Genomic DNA, 19,944 nt, shown 5'->3' with positions numbered 1-19,944 from the left:
GCGACCGGGAGACCCATGGGGTGGCGCACAATTGGACCAGCGTCGTCCGGGTTAGGGGAGGGTTTGGCCGGCAGAGATGTCCTTGTCCCATCGCGCACCAGCGACTCCTGTAGCGGGCCGGGCCCAGTGCACACTGACACGGTCACCAGGTGTATGGTGTTTTCTCCGACACATTGGTGCGGCTGGCTTCCGGATTAAATGGGCATTGTGTCAACAAGCAGTGCGACTTGGTTGGGTGTTTCAGAGGATGCACGGCTCCCGACCTTCGCCTCTCACGAGTCCGTACGGGTGTTGCAGCGATGAGACAAGACTAACTACCAATTGGATACCATGAAATTGGGGAGAAAAAGGCGTAAAAAAAAATAACAAAAAATAATAATAACAAAAATAAATATATAATAGAACAGATACAAAGATGAGTCCTCTATCTCTTTGGCCTGTTGTTCACACACATATCTGCCCTTTCATTGGCTAGAATGGCCTCACCTGATCTGGCTTCCTCCTTCATCTTTGAGGACATATATTTCCATTGGCACAGCGGTCACTTGTCTATCTTGTCAATATAATATACAATCTTTGATACTAATGTGGTTCATAGGGAAATTCCTTCTGCTGCCATTGGTTCCTCTTGCTACTGGACTGTCCTATTAATAAACTGCAGGTTGATTGGGGTAGCAGGGACAAGAAGGGTTCTTGTGATTGGCTTAACTGTGGCTCTGGCAGGATCTGCGCGTATTTCATAGTGTTTTATCAACTGGGAGGACAGAGAGAGGAAAACATGTTGACATTAGTATGTTATTGTCCTAGTCTGAGAGAATATCAGCTATCCATGTGTTCAATGGAAAGATATATACTGTACATAATAGATAAAAGGAACAAAAACTCATGAATTACACAATAACCTAGAAATATGAACTCTCCTAATTGGGAAATGAATGACAATGTTATATCACAACGTGTCTTGACAGTTGAAACATTTACAGTAAATAGATCATGTAAAAGTCATTGTTTTATCCTATTATTGAACTGTCTCTGAATCAATACAACATATGAGAACACTATACCGGATCTGAAAGGCTGGAGGTTTGAAAGTACAACTCCTTCCAACAATCCACGTTAAGTTAATGATTACATATTCCTTGCCGGCAGACAGATTCATGGCATCACCATGTATCCAGATGGGATGAATAAGACCAAAGGTGAAGGTCTGGTCTGCCATGTTTTCCTTCCAATGCCAAAGCTAACAGAGGAACACCACAACAAGTTGAACCAGATTCTACAAGACTGTTACTACAGACTAGAGCAACACTAACTAACTTACTCAATGTCCTGGTTTTGGGGCTAAACAGTAGGTTAAACTTACTGTAGCTTTAACCTCTCAACCCTCTAGAGTCACTGTCAAATGAAATATGAAAATTGGTGTAGGAAATGTATTATAGACAGAGGATGCTGTATTGACCCCTGACCATTACCAGATGCAGAAAATCTAGCTTCGTAACAAGTGGTCAGCATCCCAAGCCTCTATTACAGTCCTACATAACAACAGAAGAATGCTGTTCAATGAAGGGTAGCTACTGCAGGGGTAGCTGATGCTATAACAGTACTATACAACTACAGAACAGGCCTGGAAGTCTTACCCTTGAGAGGATGAGGTACATCTCCAGCTCGGCCACCCTCCGGCCCAGGCAGGCCCGGACCCCGAAACCGAAGGGCACTGAGCCGAAGGGGTGCTGGTTCTTCTTGTCTTCCCCCCGGCCCCCACGGAGCCAGCGCTCTGGCAGGAAGGCATAGGGCTCCGGGAACACTGTCTGGTCATAGGACACGGCATAGTGACACAGGTGGAACAGGGTCTGGAACAGAGAGATGGAAAGAAAGGAGGAGAGAGAAGTGATGAGGGAGAGGACAGAAGAGAGGAGAACAGTCAAACATAGTCGCTCTCTAACTCTGATAAGTCGTATACTGTATAACTGTTTGGTATGAGCGATATTGACAAACCAAAACTCTACCCTGGATTTGAACTAAATAAAATATTGAATGGTGAAAGTGCATGTATATCTCTGGATAAAACTGAATATACAAGTGTGATCGGATCTCCTCTACATACAGGATGAAAAGAAAAGTAGTTCAGTTCACCAACAGCAACAGCAACCATTTCCAACAGTACAAGATGACAAGAGTAAAACTCACATTTTTGGGGAAGAGGTGGTCTCCCACAACTATCTCATTTTCCACATTGATGCGGGCATTTCCAGGTACTACTGGGTACATCCTGAGGAGGGAGTATACAAGAAAGTCACTAGGAGTGGAGAGTGTAGTGGAGTTTGTTTCGACTGCAGAGTTCATGCTAAAATATAGCGCTATGTGGTACATCTTCGAGAGAGAAAGGGATTGGCTCCATTTGACTAATTAACAAGAAATCAATCATTTAAAAAAAAACTATACATAAGCACATTGGCGTATAATGAATTTAACAACTCATTATAATTCCTTATGAAGACCTCATTATGAATATAATAACTTTAATAACCCCTTATTCATTTAATTAATTAGTGAATTTACTGAAAATGAGCTGAGTGGGGATGACAGATGACTAACAACGTACCGTAGTGTCTCCCTGACAACAGTCTTAAGCCAGGGCATTCTGGCGATGTCATCACTAGTAGGCACCTTGTCCCCCGGGCAGACACTGATCACTTCCTGGTACAGCTTCTCCTGGATCTCTGGCTCCAGGGCCATGTGGTACAGAGACCACGAGATGGTGTTGGATGTCTGGAGCATCCAAAACAATTACAATAGGAATAGGTTGTAAGCTAATAATATCGTACTGATACTGTTATGCTGCTGTTGTAACTGTACATGACGTAGGTAGCTAATGTGGTTATGTTGCAAAAGTTAATTTAACAAATCACAACCTAAAGTGGCTGAAATTAAGAAAAAAATGCCCCCACCAGGCCATCCCCCCTTTCCCACCTGTTTCCACTCTACTGTGAAACAGCTCCTCACTGGTATTTTAAGACACACACACACACACACACACACACACACCCCTCCTCACCGTGTCGACCCCAGCCAGCAGTAGCTCAGTGATGGAGCCCAGTATCTCAGTGACAGACATCTGTTCGCTGACAAGGAGGTGTGTGAGGTACTCTCCCTGCACCGGCTGGCCCAGACGCACCCTCTCCTGGATGTCCTCCATCTTCTGACGCACCTGCTTTTCCGCTGCATGGGGAGAGAGCAGAGGTCAGAGGATATAGCAACCAGCACAAAGACAATATAGATGCTTAGGGTGAGTCTCAAGTCTTTTCTCAATTCCTTGTGTAGCAGATAGGGATCTGTGAAACTCACTCCTCAGCCTGAAGTGTCCCACTTGCTCTGCAGAATAGCTTGCATTTCGGTGGTACAACTGGGTAAGACGCTTCAGGAGGGCAGTTACAGGTGTTTGCAAGTGAGAGGTCCTGTGTTCAAGCCTCATAATGAGCTGAATCAGGAGAAAGTAGGACTGGCTAAGCAAGCAGTGTGACATCCTTTACACTTGCATCCTCTATCCTCGCCTTCTTCTCAAACAAGAGCAAGGAGGGCCTTGGATGTTCTTCTCCCCCCTCACTTCCTTCTGCTGTTCTGAGGAGGAGGCAAGGAGAGGAAGCGAATAATCGAGGAAAGACTTCACCCCTGCTATGGACCTGAGTCATGATGGATGTTATTTTTGCTCATGTAGGATATCTGCCACTAGATGGCGATATACTACAATGTAATATGACTTAGCCTATCATGCACCCTGAGCTCAACCCAACAAGCCAAGGATTGTCAGTGTGAACTTTGCTTATTGGGGCAAGTCTCTAGCCAGGAGCAGTGCACCTGTTTAATTTGCTTAGAGCTGAAACACAGCCATTGAACTTTTGAAACCTCTGCTGAAACTAAAGGAGACAGTATTGTAGGGTATGTGAGGGCACTCACTCCTTTTACATGAGAAATCAAATCAAATGTTATGTCACATGCTTCGTAAACACGGTGTAGATTAACAGTGAAATGCGTACTTACTGGTCCTTTTTCAACAATGCAGAGATAAAGATGAAAAAAAATGTAAATAGTGACACAAGGAATAAATACACAGTGAATAACAATAACGAGTAAAAATGTATTTGGCTATATACAGGGAGTACCAGTACCGAGTCGATGTGCAGGGGTAGCTATGTACATTTAGGTAGGGTTAAACTTACTAGGCAACAGGATAGCCAATAGACAGTAGCAGCAGCGGGTAGCCATTTAATTAGCTATTTAGCAGTCTTGTTTAGCAGTCTTATGGCTTGGGGGTATAATGCTGTTCAGGGTCCTGTTGGTTCCAAAGTCAGTGCACTGGTATCGCTTGCTGTGAGGTAGCATCAAGAACAGTCTATGGCTTGGTTGGCTGGAGTCTTTGACCATTTTTTGGGCATCGCTCTGACACCGCCTGGTATAAAGGTCCTGGATGGCAGGGAGCTTGGCCCCAGTGATGTCACCACCCTCTGTGGCGCCTTACGGTCGGGTGCCTTGCAGTTGCCGTACCAAACGGTGAGGCAGCCAGTCAAGGTGCTCTCAATGGTGCAGCTGTAGAACTTTCTGAGGATCACTACAGCCCTGTCAATGTGGATGGTGGCGTGCTCGCCCCTCCATTGCCTGTAGTCTACGATAAGCTCCTTTGTCTTGCTGACATTGAGGAAGAGGTTGTTGTCCTGGCACCACATTGCCAGGTCTCTGACCTCCTCCCTATAGGCTGTCTCATCGTTGTCAGTGATCAGTCCTACTACCATTGTGTCATCAGAAAACTTGATAATGGTGTTGGAGTCGTGCGCAGCCACGCAGTCGTGGGTGGACAGGGAGTACAGGAGAGGACTAAGCACACACCCCTAAGGGGCCTATTTAAAGGTCTTACTCACATCGGCTACAGAGAGCGAGATCACACAGTCATCTGGAACAGCTCATGCTCTTATGCATGGTTCAGTGTTGCTTACCTTGAAGCGAACATAGAAGGCATGTAGCATTTCTGGTAGGCTCGCGTCGCTGGGCAGCTCGCGGCTGGGTTTCCCTTTGTAATCCGTGATAGTTTGAAAGCCCCGCTACAGGCGTAGTAGAATTCGATCTTAGTCCTGTATTGATGGTTTTCCTGTTAGATGGCTTGTCGGAGGTGTTAGCGGGATTTCTTATAAGCATCCGGATTAGTGTCCCACACCTTGAAAGCGGCAGCTCTAGTCTTTAGGTTAGTGCGGATGTTGCCTGTAATCCATGGCTTCTGGTTGAGGTATGTACGTACGGTCACTGTGGGGATGATGTTGTCGAGGAACTTATTAATGAAGCTGGTGACTGATGTGGTAAACTCCTCAATGTTATTGGATAAATCCCGGAAAATATTCCAGTTTGTGCTAGCAAAACAGTCCTGTAGCTTAGCATCCGCTTCATTGAACCTCTTCCGTATTGAGTGTGTCACTAGTACTTCCTGTTTGAGTTTTTGCTTGTAAGTAGGAACCAGGAGAATAGAGTTATGGTCTGATTTGCCAAAGGGAGAGCGAGGGAGGGTCTTGTGTACGTTTCTATAAAGGTCATCTAGGGTTTTGTCACCTATAGTTGCACAGGTGACATGCTGGTAAAAATGACGTAAAGCAGATTTTAGTTTCCCTGCATTAAATTCACTGGCCACGAGAAACAATGCCTCTGAATGTGCATTTTCTTGTTTGCTTATGGCCATTTACAGCTCGTTGAGAGCGGTCTTAGTACCAACATCGGAAAGTGTGCAATGTGTATGTTGTTGCTAATGATGTAACATAACATCAACAACATTAACACATTGTACCATTTGCATGTTTCACATGCGAAACGAGTGAGTGCCCTCCAAATATACCCTTCATCCCGCCCCTCACTTGCATGCATGTAGTAGAGGTTACTTAAGTTCATGGCTATGTGATGATGTGTTACGTTGTGAAGTTTTACTGTGTACCTTTTTTAACTATTTTCTATAGGTGATGAAGCATGTGATGCAAAACTAATTTCTGCGCAAATGTGAAACATAGCATGATTCATTCTGGAAATCAAGGCTTCTGGATCACTCACCAACTTTGAAGAGGTGATCCCAGACAGCCACAAAATGTTTCCAGAAGGGGAGGTAGGGCCAGGTGGACTTGGGGAAGAGAACGATGATGGGGGAGAGGCGAAACATCTCTCCTACTGAAACAATGAACTTCTGGGTCTCTTCAGGAACCTCCTCATTCAGACAGCCCATACGGGTCTCAAACAGCACAGAACAGATCCCTGAGGACAGAGACAAACAACGGTAGCAGTTTATTTAATTGTATATAGATTAGATAGATCTATACTTTATTGATATCCAAATGCATCAAATTCAATGCCGTTAGAGAAATTAGCAGGTATTTACTTAGAAAGTGCATGGTAAAAGGGTAATTACACAATTATAACCTATGAATTACTTGTTTGTTTCTTTAGGACCAGATCATGAGTATGATGACATTATGTGAGGTTAAAGGGTACATTACAGCATCAGGATGGCAGTTTACAGAGTGTATGACGGTGATGATGTCACATCATACAATCGCAATATGAGAGCAAAGACCATAGTATGTATCGATAACAGGGGTGTCAAACTCATTCCATGGAGGGCCTAGTGTCTCTGGGTTTTTCTTTCAATTAAATTCCTAGACAACCATGTGAGGGGAGTTCTTCACTAATTCATTACCTTAATTCATCAATCAAGTACAAGGGAGGAGAAAAAACCCACAGACACAGTCCTCCGTGGAATGAGTTTGACTCGTGATCTAGAACATCCAGATAAACATTTTTCATCTCTGCTGCCCTTGACCAAATGAATACACTGTCCTTCAAAATTATAATAAGAACTGCCTACCTAACAAGGTAGTCAAACGATCAGCTACTCAGTATCTCCTCAACTTCCAAGGCTAAAGATCACTATGCAATTACTTCAAGGTCATCACTTTCTAACAGATATAGCCGTCCACAACCCTCACAATGCACCTTGTCCTTTCACATTCACACCTTTCTCCCAATTCACAGAAAACAGATACCAAAGACACAGAAACACTTGCACCTGTGCCAGAACGTAGAGTCAAAATGACATAATTATAAGATCATGATGAGGACAGCTTTTTAATACTTCATGAAGCAGATATCAGTTCCTCGATTGTTCTAAGATTTTCCTTTTTAATGACTAGACCAGGGGTATTCAAATCTTACCCTACGAGGTCTGGACTACTTCTGGTTTTCTGTTCAACCGTATAATTAATTGCACCCACTTGGTGTCCCAGGTCCCTGATTAGAACAGAATAATTTTAAAAAGCAGTGGAACTGGCTTAGAGGTCCAGATTTGAAACTGATGGGGACTAGAAAATTATTACAGACAGTCATTTCCTCTGTTAACCTTCAAAGGCGAACTTGTAGAGTTCTCCAGCCAGGTCGTTCACCATGACTCCTTCTCCCTTGGTCTCCCTGAGCCATGCCACCTTGTCTATGAAGTCTGTGACAACGTCATTGATGGCGTTGGTGTAGGCTGAGACATGCTTGGGCTTCAGCATCCGCGGGTTCAGGATACTCCTGATCCGCTGCCACTGAGCACCCATCCTGTAGTATAGACACAAACAGAATCATGCTTTAACATGGAGAAGAGATGTACTGTATAGTACTTTGAAACAAAGAAGAACTGTTTCAGAGAGAACATGCAAAACACCCATAGGTAGGCAAACCCTCATGTGTGCTGTTTTCCATTGTAACTGAGCTCCATTTACATTTCATCTAACATTTCTACCTTAGACAACTTGTTATGTACAGAGGTAGGATCTTCATTTGATCAATCTTTTGTTGCCTAGAATTTTCCCCACCACAGGAAATGCAGATTTGTGATTTAGATAAATTCACTGAAAACCAACACTTTATGCCACTTTACCTGTAATTTCAACTTGTTGTGCCAACTTGTGACAGAGTGATGTACCACTGACATATTGTTGTGTGCAAAAAGTGACACAATCGATTTGAGCTGGATGTGTCAATGGGTTTGTACATGCATAATCTATGACCAGAATAACTATTTTACCTCATTTAGCCACAAAATCCCTAGTTTGAAAGCAACTGTTTTTCTGAAAGCAGTGCTGCGCCATTTTCCTAAAATGTGGTCCCACGTGGGCCAGCCCCTAGCGATTTGAGTTCTAGCCAATGAGCCTTAGCCCTTCGCCATTTGAGTGACAACTAGCAAGATGCACACACAGCAGAGCGGGAGAGAGAGCAATGACATGGTGCGCATATCTGCACATATGTGACGTAATACGCTGTTTTTCGGGGACCACTTTTGGCTTGTGAGCGCTACTTTCAGAACTACTGACTAAAAAGTATTCAAAAGTACCAGAAAATCTCTTTAACCTATCCCCCAGATGGAACACAATCCTTTGCTAGTACAACACTGGTTCAAGCACGACATGATGGATCATGCTGAGGTTTTATGTCCTAGGTTTTGTGTTTCATGTACAGTCTGGCTCATCTAGGCTCTGTACGCAGCCCATGGTTCAAGTGTTTGTGCTTGTCAAATTCTTGCGCATTGTCTTGTGCATGTTCCTACTACTACACTGATATTTCACTGTGGTGTTGGGACAAGCAACACAGGAATAACTACATACCAGTGGAGTGACATTCATACTCCACAAGACTTGCAACCAGAAGACTCTTCCCAGTCCCTATAACCAAAACAAATTCAAGGCAACGCACAGTAATGTATAGAGCCATGATAACATTAAACTCCTTGCAATCTCAAATCACTCAAGCAAGCAGCCAAAGCAGCAACATTTGCTTTAAAAAACAAGTAAAACAGCACATCACAGCACAACGCCTCTGACCTAAATAGCTTGTAGCATCTCCCTCCTGACAATATCTGGTATTTGGGCTGAAGTTCAAGATAAGGTGTGCCCTTGGCATTAGGATATTAGGGCCTGTTCAGAGAAAGTAATTGTAAGCAAAGCCTCAGTAGAGTAAGGATTTCAGTCATGCTCCGTATGATATGATAGTCTGCTCAGCTCACTGACTAGCTGATGTCTTGAGAATCTCTCAGGTTGTTTAAAGAACATTGGTGCAGTGACATTAGGATTTCAGGGCCTGCCTCAGTAGATCAAAGTATTATTGATGTATGGAATGTTAGGCTTAAGGGTATGAAGTGTGTATTCTTATTTTAAATGTAGGTAAGTAGTTCTGTCCTTGAGTTGTTACCTACAGTGCATTTGGAAAGTATTCAGACTCCTTGACTCTTTCCACATTTTGTTACGATACAGCCTTATTCTAAAATGTTTGAAAGTTTTTTTCCAGTGGGTCAAAAGTTTACATACACTCAATTAGTATTTGTTAGCATTGCCTTTAAATTTTTTAACTTGGGTCAAACGCTTCAGGTAGCCTTCTACAAGCTTCCGACAATACGTTGGGTGAATTTTGGCCCATTCCTCCTGACAGAGCTGGTGTAACTGAGTCAGGTTTGTAGGCCTCCTTGCTCGCACACGCTTTTTCAGTTCTTCCCACAAATTGTCTATGGGATTGAGGTCAAGGCTTTGTGATGGCCACTCCAATACCTTGACTTTGTTGTCCTTAAGCCATTTTGCCACAACTTTGGAAGTATGCTTGGGGTCAATGTCCATTTGGAAGACCCATTTGCGACCAAACTTTAACTTCCTGACTGATGTCTTGAGATGTTGCTTCAATATATCCACATAATTTCCCTTCCTCATGATACCATCTATTTTGTGAAGTGCACCAGTCCGTCCTGCAGCAAAGCACCCCCACAACATGATGCTGCCACCCCCGCGCTTCACGGTTGGGATGGTGTTCTTCGGCTTGCAAGCATCCCCCTTTTTCCTCCAAACATAATGATGGTCATTATGGCCAAACAGTTCTATTTTTTGTTTCATCAGACCAGAGGACATTTCTCCAAAAAGTATGATCTTTGTCCCCATGTGCAGTTGCAAACCGTAGTCTGGCTTTTTATTGGTGGTTTTGGAGCAGTGGCTTCTTCCTTGCTGAGCGGCCTTTCAGGTTATGTCGATATAGGACTCGTTTTACTGTGGATATGGATACTTTTGTACCTGTTTCCTCCAGCATCTTCACAAGGACCTTTGCAGTTGTTCTGGGATTGATTTGCTTTTCGCACCAAAGTACGTTCATCTCTAGGAGACAGAACGCGTCTCCTTCCTGAGCGGTATGACGGCTGCGTGGTCCCATGGTGTTTATACTCGCGTACTATTGTTTGTACAGATGAACGTGGTACCTTCAGGCATTTGGAAATTGCTCCCAAGGATGAACCAGACTTGTGAAGGTCTACAATTGTTTTTCTGAGGTCTTGGCTGATTTCTTTTGATTTTCCTATGATGTCAAGCAAAGAGGCACTGAGTTTGAAGGTAGACCTTGAAATACATCCACAGGTACACCTCAAATTGACTCAAATTATGTCAATTAGCCTATCAGAAGCTTCTATAGCCATGACATCATTTTCTGAAATTTTCCAAGTTGTTTAACTTCATATGGCTGCAATCCCGCTAACGGGATCGATATGACAACAGCCATTGAAAGTGCAGGGCGCCAAATTCAAAGAGCAGAAATCTCATAATTAAAATTCCTCAGACATACATGTGTTTTATACCATTTTAAAGGTAATCTTGTTGTTAATCCCACCAAAGTGTCTGATTTCAAATATGCTTTTCAGCAAAAGCACTACAAACGATTATGTTAGGTCACACCAAACCACAATAAGCACAGCCATTTTTCCAGCGAAAGATAGCTTTTACAAAAAGCAGAAATATAGCTAATATTAATCACTAACCTTTGATGATCTTCATCAGATGACACTCATAGGACTTCATGTTACACAATACATGCATGTTTTGTTTGATAAAGTTCATATTTATATAAAAACAATCTGAGTTTACATTGGCGCGTTACATTCACTAGTTCCAAAAACATCCAGTGATAGTGCATAGAAAACATCGTTTCAACAGAAATACTCATCATAAATGTAGATGATAATACAAGTTATACAGATGGAATTATAGATATACCTCTCCTTAATGCAACCGCTGTGTCAGATTTCAAAAAAACTTTACGGAAAAAGCAAACGATGCTATAATCTGAGACGGAGCTCAGAACATTAGTAAAATTAGCTGCCATGTTGGAGTCAACAGAAACCAGAAAATACATGATAAATGTTTCCTTACCTTTGATGATATTCATCAGAATGCATTCCCAGGAATCCCAGGTCCACAATAAATGCTTGATTTGTTCGATAATGTCCGTTATTTATGTCCAATTAGCTACTTTGGTTAGCGCGTTTGGTAAACAATTCCAAAGTCACAAAGCGCGTCCACTATAACGTGACGAAATGTCCAAAAGTTCCGTAACAGTCAGTAGAAACATGTCAAACGATGTATTGAATCAATCTTTCGAATGTTGTTAACATACATCTTGAATAACGTTCCAACCGGAAAATGACATTGACTTCAGTTGAGCGATGGAACGGAGCTGCCTATCACGTGATTGCTCCCAAGTTGTTCAATGCGTGGTCAGCTCATGGCAGTGGTGACTCATTCCTGTCTCCTTCAGCCCCCCTTCACATTAGAGTCATCAGACAAAGTTCTATTGACTGTTGACATCTAGTGGAAGCCGTAGGAAGTGAAAACTCATCCATATCTCGCTGTAATTTCAATGAGAGCTTGGTTGAAAATCTGCCACCCTCAGAAAAATCCAAACAGGAAGTGGAACTTCTCAGGTTTTTGCCTGCCATATGAGTTCTGTTATACTCACAGACATACTCACAGACATAATTCAAACAGTTTTAGAAACTTCAGAGTGTTTTCTATCCAATACAATAATAATATGCAAAGATTAGCAACTATGACTGAGGAGCAGGCCGTTTACTCTGGGCACCTCTGTGCACCTTTCATCCAAGCTACTCAATACTGCCCCTGCAGCCATAAGAAGTTAAAGGCACAGTCAACTTAGTGTATGTAAACTTCTGACCCACTGGAATTGTGATACAGTGAATTATAAATTAAATAATCTGTCTGTAAACAATTGTTGGAAAAATTACTTGTGTCATGCACAAAGTAGATGTCCTAACCGACTTGCCAAAACTATAGTTTGTTAACAAGAAATTTGTGGAGTGGTTGAAAAACGAGTTCTAATGACTCAAGCCTAAGTGTATATAAACTTCCGACTTCACTGTAAATGTAGGAAAGCATGTATAAAAAAAGATGTAGTTCTGTCCTTGTCCTTGTCTATTAATGTTATGTATTATGTCATGTTTTATGTTTTGTTTGGACCCCAGGAAGAGTAGCTGAAGCTTTATGGGATCATAATAAAATACTAAATACTAAATAATCCTGGCTGTGCAATGACAGTAGCCTGATCATAGATTGTACTGTATAGCCAGCACCTACACTCTTAAAACAAATAGTTCCAAAATGGTTCTTCTGCAGTCCCCATGGGAGAACCCTTTTTGGTTCCTGGTAGAACCTCTGTGGAAAGGGTTCTACATGGTACCCAAAAGGTTTCTACCTGAAACCAAAAGCTTTCTACATGGAACCAAAAAGGGTTATTCAAAGGATTCTCCTATTGGGACAGCCAAATAACTTTTTGGTTCTAGATAGCACCTTTTTTTCTATGAGTGTATGGCCCTTGTCATGACCATAGGAGTTGGCACGGCCGCACAAACAGATCTGGGATCAGACTACAATGAAAGGGCCTGAGACTGGGTTTCCACTGTCTACTCACTCTGTGAGGGGCCCATAGGCGTGGTTCCTCAGCTCGCGGTAACTCCTCCAGTGGGGCATGTCCATGCGGGTGGGATGGCGGCCCTCCTGTCTCAACACCTGCTCAATCAGCTCAGCACTGGCCACGTTCACTATCACCAAGGGCCCATACTTTGACTTCCACAGAGGGCCATAAATCTTGCTGTGTTCAATCTGGGGGAGAGGGGAGAAGAGCATAATTGCAGCGTGAGGCCACAGTAAATGCAAAACAATTTATGGAATGGTTTTGATAAATTAGTGCATGCATGGCACATCTGGCTCTTCTGGAAAGTACAGCAAGACATAATAGTCCAAGATGTGAAGATAATAGGTTGAAAAAGGTATAACTGGCAAGGCTAAATAAGTTCAGGAGTAAAAATGTGCTTAACAAGTCACATAATAAGTTGACTGTGTTTAACATGATTTTTTGAATGACTACCTTATGACTAACTTAAATTTAAAAAAGCAGACATTGAATATCCCTTTGAGCATGGTGAAGTTATTAATTACACTTTGGATGGTGCATCAATACACCCAGTCACTAGAAAGATAATGGCGTCCTTCCTAACTCAGTTGCCGGAGATGAAGGAAACCGCTTAGGATTTTCACAATGAGGCCAATGGGGACTTTAAAACAATTACAGAGTTTAATGGCTGTGATAGGAGAAAACTGAGGATGTATCCACAACATTGTAGTTACTCCACAATACTAACCTAAATGACAGAGTGAAAAGAAGGAAGCCTGCAACAAGGCACAAAAGTAAAACTGCAAAGAATGTAGCAAAGAAATTTGCTTAATGTCCAGAATACAAAGCTGTTTGTTTGGGGCAAATCCAACACAACACATCACTGAGTACCACTCTTTGTATTTTAAATCATGGTGATGGCTGCATCATGTTATGAGTAGGCTTGTCATCGGCAAGGACTATTACGTTTTTTTAGGATAAAAATAAATGGAATAGAGCGAAGCACAGGCTAAATCCTTAAGGAAAACTTGGTTCAGTCTGCTTTCCAATAGACACTGGGAGACAAATTCACTTTTCAGCAGGACAATAACCTAAAACACAAGGCCAAATATACACTGGAGTTGCTTACCAAGACAACATTGAAAGTGGCATAGTTACAGTTGAAAATGGCAAGACTTTAAAATGGCTGTCTAGCAATGATCAATAACCAATTTAAAAGAGCTTGAAGAATATTTTTTATTGACCCAGGGGTGTGAATACTTATGTAAATTAGATATTTATGTATTTCATTTCCATTAAATTTGCAAATATGTATTTAAAAAAAAAAAAAATCTCCCTTATGGGGTATTGTGTGTAGATGGCCTTAATTTAATCCTTAATCTAATTTAATCCTTAATCTTCAAGCATGTCAAATTGATATATACATGTGAAATCTCATGAAATATTGCAATTAAGGATCTTCAGAAATCAGTGATTTGGATAACATTTTGGGCATATTCTTAGAACAATTTTGTGAATAATTTAACATCTTTATACAGTATATCTGGCACATCCGGCTTATTTGGCTGTCTATTCTATATCACCGTGAACATTTATGATTTTATTGGGCATTATACAATTATATTTCATACAGGTATGGTTATGGAAAATTTATCCAATAAGACTCCATTAAATTGTTTGGCGGCCATATTAGAAAAAGGCTTCTCAGGGATTAATGCATGAATCCTGTGGTGGCCCTGTATCTACAAATCTTTTTAAAACCCTATTCTAGCTGTGCTGGTGCAATTTGGTGCTTCTATCACCAAAGTTACAATCCATAAACGTAGCTCTCCCACTACATGGAATTCTATGGCTAAACTTCCAATATTCTATTGTCAAATTACTGCACAATATGGGCTATTTTTAAACAATAGTTGTAGCTGGTGCTTTCAAAGTTGTTTTTATTATATATCATTCGAAAGGGATTTCATGAACGTTCAGAACCACTTGTCAAACAAAGTGTAAAATGTATCAGGGTTTCTTTTTTAAAGCAATTTATACGGGTACATCTGATATGTACCCGAGAGGTCAAAGGTCAAAGTCTATTGACCTGAACATTGCGAAAATATGCCTAATGGATAGCTGTGAATCTAAGATTTCCAATTATATATGATTCAACTGTATACATGACAAATAACTTGTTGTATACTGACGTTGTTTGCCAATGGATAAAATACCTATTGGAAAATGTTATGGGATGGAGGGAGGAAGGGATGAAAGCTGCCATTGCTACACTGCTATCACACATTTTCTAACTCTATGGACAAAGAGCTTCAAGAAAATCACTATGAAACATCGTCACACCACCCCAAATCAACCTGACCGAAACCCTGGCACATGGACAAGGAGATTAGACATAATAATACGCAACCAGTGTGGTATAACACTAGCAGCTAGGTTTCGCAATGCACTGTAATAACACTGTACAGCACTTACTTGCATTTGATGTGTTGTCTGAAAATACCCTTTCCCGAAAAGCCAATATAAAGATCTCAGAAAGCTAGGCCCATCCAAATCATCCATAGTTTTCTGCTTATTGTTGTCTCCCACGATAGTGGTAGTGGTCGAGGCATCGCGCCGCCTGTCACTAATGTAGGTTAACGTCGGTGTCACTCTTTTAATCCCGTTACTATTCTCCTGTGTACAAACACGCAGTCCGATCTGTAATAAAGATCTGCTAAACATGTTGACGCATCAATTGTCCTTCCGACTGCTGGAAAGTGTAGCCTGTTATTCTTATCCGTACGACTGAGCTCTCTCCTGCCTATTATAATGGCCACTTGTTTTTATCTACTGAGTGAGAGCGCAGCCAGCCATCCAACTGCCACTGTTGTCCTAGTTTTTCAGAACGCTAGTGAACTTTGATACCGTTTATTGTCGGCTATCCATGTGAACTCCCCTTTACCGCCAGAGGAAACCTTTCCCTACAATCCAAGGTTACAGTCAGTGGCTAGAGCTCTATAAATCATCAAAGGGGCTTTAGTTTTTTTTAGATACCCCTACCAGAGGCAGAACAAAGCATAATAATGTTTTTTCACATCTCTAATATCTCCCATTTATGAAATGGATGATTGTGAAAAAATATTTAACTGCAAAAGTGGTTAAATTGATAGATACTGTGACACCTCACACCCTCCAACCGTGAGACACAAAGAGACACATAAACTCATATAACCCAATATCAGAAGCTCTGATATTTCTAACATTTGTAATACAAGTAGTCAATACACAAACAAACAGCGTTAGAGTATCTTAATGCATCTTGAAAATTGTCACGACTTCCACCAAGTCGGCCCCTCTACTTGTTCGGGTGGTGTTCGGCGGTCGACGTCACCGGCTTTCTAGTCACCACCGATCCATGTTTCATTTTCGTTTTGTTTTGTCTGTATTACACACACCTGGTTTCAATTCCCATATCATGTTCCTTATTTAACCCTCTGGCATACCTTTCTTTTCTGTCCGTGATTGTTGGTGTCTTAGTGGTTGTTGTAGGTGTTAGTTTGTATGTATTTTCCTTACTTGTTTGTTTTATTGAGTAAACTCAGTTGTTTTGCTCTAACCTGTGTCCTGCGCCTGACTCCGCTACATCTCTGCACCCAATCGCTGACAGAATCACGGACCTTTCAAATGGAGTCAGCAGGTGCAGCCAGCCCTTCTCTCCCAGTAGAGGAGCGCGTCCAGCAGCACGCGACCATGTTACAAAGTCTCGGGACAGCCATGGATCGCGTGCTGCAAACAATGGACAGATGGGAGAGAGGAGGCTTTCCTGTAAATCCTACATCATCACCTCCGCCCGCACCTCAACCTACACCGATGTCCACCCCTCCGTCGTCAGGACCCAGTGTGATTCGGCTCTTGCTCCCGGGAGCGTATGACGGAGCAGCTGCCAGGTGCCAGGGGTTCCTACTCCAGCTGGAGCTCTACCTGGCAGCTGTTCAGCCGGCCCCTTCGGGACGCGAGAGAGTGAGCGCCCTCATCTCCTGCCTGACTGGAAAAGCCCTGGAGTGGGCCAACGCCATCTGGGGAAGGGAAGGCCCGACTCTGGATGACTACGAGGACTTCTCCCGCCGCTTCCGGGCAGTTTTTGATCATCCACATGAAGGGAGAGCCGCGGGAGAGCGATTGTTCCATCTGAGACAGGGGATGAGGAGCGCTCAGGAGTTCGCACTGGACTGCTGGTGCGGGATGGAATGAGCGGGCCCTGATCGACCACTACAGGTGTAGTTTACGAGAGGACGTTCGTAGGGAGCTAGCCTGCAGGGACACCACTCTCAACCTGGACCAGCAGGTGGACTTGTCTATCCGGCTGGATAACCTGTTGGCCTCCCGCGGACGTCTGGATCAGGATCCGTCCGTTCCATTTCCCAGCACCTTGGATCCAACACCGATGGAGTTGGGAGGGGCTGCTATGAGGGGGGACCATTCCCTGCACCAGCTGTGGCAGCAGAGGGCACACTGCTGGTCGGTGCTGGGGTGGTTCTCCAGGAAGTCGAGGTAGCAGGCGGAGCACTGGTGGGTCATCCCAGGTGAGTAGGCACACAAGTCACCCAGAGCCCTCTGTTGCACACATGTGGTTACCTATAGAATTTCCTGAGTTTTCCCCCCATTCCCAGCATAAGGCGCTAGTAGATTCAGGCGCAGCTGGGAACTTTATTGACCGCTCCTTGGCACATAGATTAGGGATCCCTATTGTTCCTGTTGATGTTCCCTTCCCTGTACATGCCTTAGATAGTCGTCCTTTGGGGTCGGGGCTAATTAGGGAGGTCACAGCTCCCATTACTATGATAACGCAGGGGGGTCACGAGGAGAGAATTAGTCTCTTCTTGATCGACTCTCCTGCGTTTCCTGTTGTGTTGGGCCTTCCCTGGTTGGCCTCTCATGATCCTATTATTTCGTGGCAACAGAGGGCTCTCAAGGGATGGTCCTGTCAGTGTTCAGGGAGGTGTGTAGGTGTTTCCTTAGGTGCCACTACGGTGGAAAGTCCAAACCAGGTTTCCACCATGCACATTCCCCCCGAATATGCCGATTTGGCACTCGCCTTCTGTAAAAAGAAGGCGACTCAATTACCACCCCATCGACAGGGGGATTGTGCGATAAATCTCCAAGTAGGCGCTGCACTTCCCAGGAGTCACGTGTATCCTCTGTCACAGGAGGGGACGGCAGCTATGGAAACATATGTCGCCGAATCTCTGGGACAGGGATACATTCGGCCTTCCACTTCACCTGTCTCCTCGAGTTTCTTTTTGTGAAGAAGAAGGATGGAGGTTTACGCCCGTGTATTGACTATCGAGGTTTAAATCAGATTACGGTAAAATACAGTTACCCGCTACCTCTCATCGCCAGTATGACAGAGTCATTGCACGGGGCGCGCTCCTTCACAAAATTGGACCTCAGGAGCGCTTACAACCTGGTGCGTATCCGGGGAGGGGATGAGTGGAAGACAGCATTTAGTACCACTTCTGGGCACTATGAGTACCTCGTCATGCTGTATGGGTTAATGAATGCTCCATCTGTCTTCCAATCCTTTGTGGATGAGATTTTCAGGGACCTGCACGGGCAGGGTGTAGTGATGTATATAGATTACATTTTAATATACTCCACTACCCGCGCCGAGCATGTGTCCCTTGTGCGCAGGGTGCTTGGTCGACTGTTGGGGCATGGCCTATACGTCAAGGCGGAGAAATGTCTGTTCTTCCAACAGTCCGTCTCCTTCCTAGGGTACCGCTTTTCCGCGTCAGGGGTGGAGATGGAAAATGACCGCATTTCAGCCATGAGTAATTGGCCGACTCCAACCACGGTAAAGGAGGTGCAGCGGTTCTTAGGGTTTGCCAACTACTACCGGAGGTTTATCCGGGGCTTTGGTCAGGTAGCGGCTCCCATTACCTCCTTGCTGAAGGGGGGACCGGTGCGACTGCAGTGGTCAGCTGGGGCGGACAGGGCTTTTGATCACCTGAAGGCTCTGTTTACCTCGACTCCCGTACTGGCTCATCCTGATCCCTCTTTGGCATTCATAGTAGAGGTGGACGCGTCTGAGGCTGCGATAGGAGCTATGCTGTCTCAGCGCTCGGGTACGCCACCGAAGCTCCGCCCCTGTGCTTTCTTTTCGAAGAAGCTCAGCCCGGCGGAGCGAAACTATGATGTGGGGGACCGGGAGCTGTTGGCTGTTAAGGCTCTGAAGTCATGGAGGCATTGGCTTGAGGGGGCTAAACACCCTTTCCTCATTTGGACTGACCACCGCAATCTGGAGTACATCCGGTGCGGCGAGGAGAATGAACCCTCGCCAGGCAAGGTGGGCCATGTTTTTCACCCGCTTTATTTTCACCCTATCCTACAAACCAGGTTCCCAGAACATTAAGGCAGACGCACTGTCCCGGCTGTATGATACAGAGGAGCGGTCCACGGATCCCACTCCCATAATTCCAGCTTCTCGCCTGGTGGTATGGGAGGTGGACGCGGACATCGAGCAGGCGTCACGTGCAGAGCCCACTCCCCCTGAGTGTCCAGCTGGGCGTCTGTACGTTCCGTTTGATGTCCGCGATCGTTTGATCTGTTGGGCTCACACGTCACCCTCCTCTGGTCATCCTGGCATCGGTCGGACAGTGCGCTGCCTTGCTGGGAAGTACTGGTGGCCCACTTTAGCTAAGGACGTGAGGGTTTATGTTTCCTCCTGTTCGGTATGTGCACAGTGCAAGGCACCTAGACATCTGCCCAGAGGGAAATTACAACCCCTTCTCGTTCCACAACGACCGTGGTCACACCTATCGGTGGATTTCGTGACGGATCTTCCCCCGTCGCAGGGCAACACCACGATCCTGTACGTTGTGGATCGGTTTTCTAAGTCCTGCCGTCTCCTTCCTTTGCCCGGTCTCCCTACGGCTCTACAGACTGCGGAGGCCCTGTTCACCCACGTATTCCGGCACTACGGGGTGCCTGAGGGTATAGTTTCTGATCTGGGTCCCCAATTCACGTCTAGAGTCTGGAGGGCGTTTATGGAACGCCTGGGGGTCTCGGTCAGCCTTACCTGTGGTTTCCACACCGAGAGTAACGGGCAGGTGGAGAGAGTCAACCAGGATGTGGGTAGGTTTCTGCGGTCCTATTGCCAGGACCGGCCGGGGGAGTGGGCGGTTTACA

General features: G+C 44.3%; 1 protein-coding gene across 2 annotated transcripts; it reads right to left on the bottom strand.

Moving 5' to 3' along the window:
- Window positions 1–110: 110 nt before the first annotated feature.
- On the bottom strand, window positions 111–15,667 carry LOC120058328 (sterol 26-hydroxylase, mitochondrial-like). Of its 2 annotated transcripts, none has more exons than XM_039006911.1 (9): window positions 15,250–15,665; window positions 12,793–12,983; window positions 7,421–7,620; window positions 6,082–6,279; window positions 3,056–3,219; window positions 2,603–2,769; window positions 2,188–2,269; window positions 1,638–1,850; window positions 111–754 (listed from the first exon to the last, which is right to left on the bottom strand). In XM_039006911.1, the coding sequence occupies exons 1-9, from the start codon at window positions 15,496–15,498 to the stop codon at window positions 632–634; spliced, it is 1,587 nt and encodes a 528-aa protein (XP_038862839.1). In that variant the 5' UTR covers window positions 15,499–15,665; the 3' UTR covers window positions 111–631. The 2 variants fall into 2 exon arrangements, with proteins under 2 accessions (XP_038862839.1, XP_038862838.1); XM_039006910.1 differs by lacking the exon at window positions 111–754 and adding an exon at window positions 761–1,240 and having other exon boundaries at window positions 15,250–15,667.
- Between the last annotated feature and the right edge of the window lie 4,277 nt (window positions 15,668–19,944).

The sequence above is a fragment of the Salvelinus namaycush genome, chromosome 13 (assembly GCF_016432855.1).
Source record: "Salvelinus namaycush isolate Seneca chromosome 13, SaNama_1.0, whole genome shotgun sequence".
Taxonomy (NCBI): Eukaryota; Metazoa; Chordata; class Actinopteri; order Salmoniformes; family Salmonidae; genus Salvelinus; species Salvelinus namaycush.
The sequence above is the reverse complement of the archived record's forward strand: the minus strand, read 5'-3'. Positions and strand labels throughout refer to the sequence as shown.

Excerpts from the sequence above, each read along its gene's own strand:
- LOC120058328 (XM_039006910.1), bottom strand. The coding sequence starts at position 15,498 with ATGTTTAGCAGATCTTTATTACAGATCGGACTGCGTGTTTGTACACAG. Across the intron at positions 12,984-15,249 it reads AGACAACACATCAAATGCAA|ATTGAACACAGCAAGATTTA; the intron begins GTAAGTGCTGTA and ends CCTCTCCCCCAG. Across the intron at positions 6,280-7,420 it reads CTACAAGTTCGCCTTTGAAG|GGATCTGTTCTGTGCTGTTT; the intron begins GTTAACAGAGGA and ends CTCTGTCCTCAG.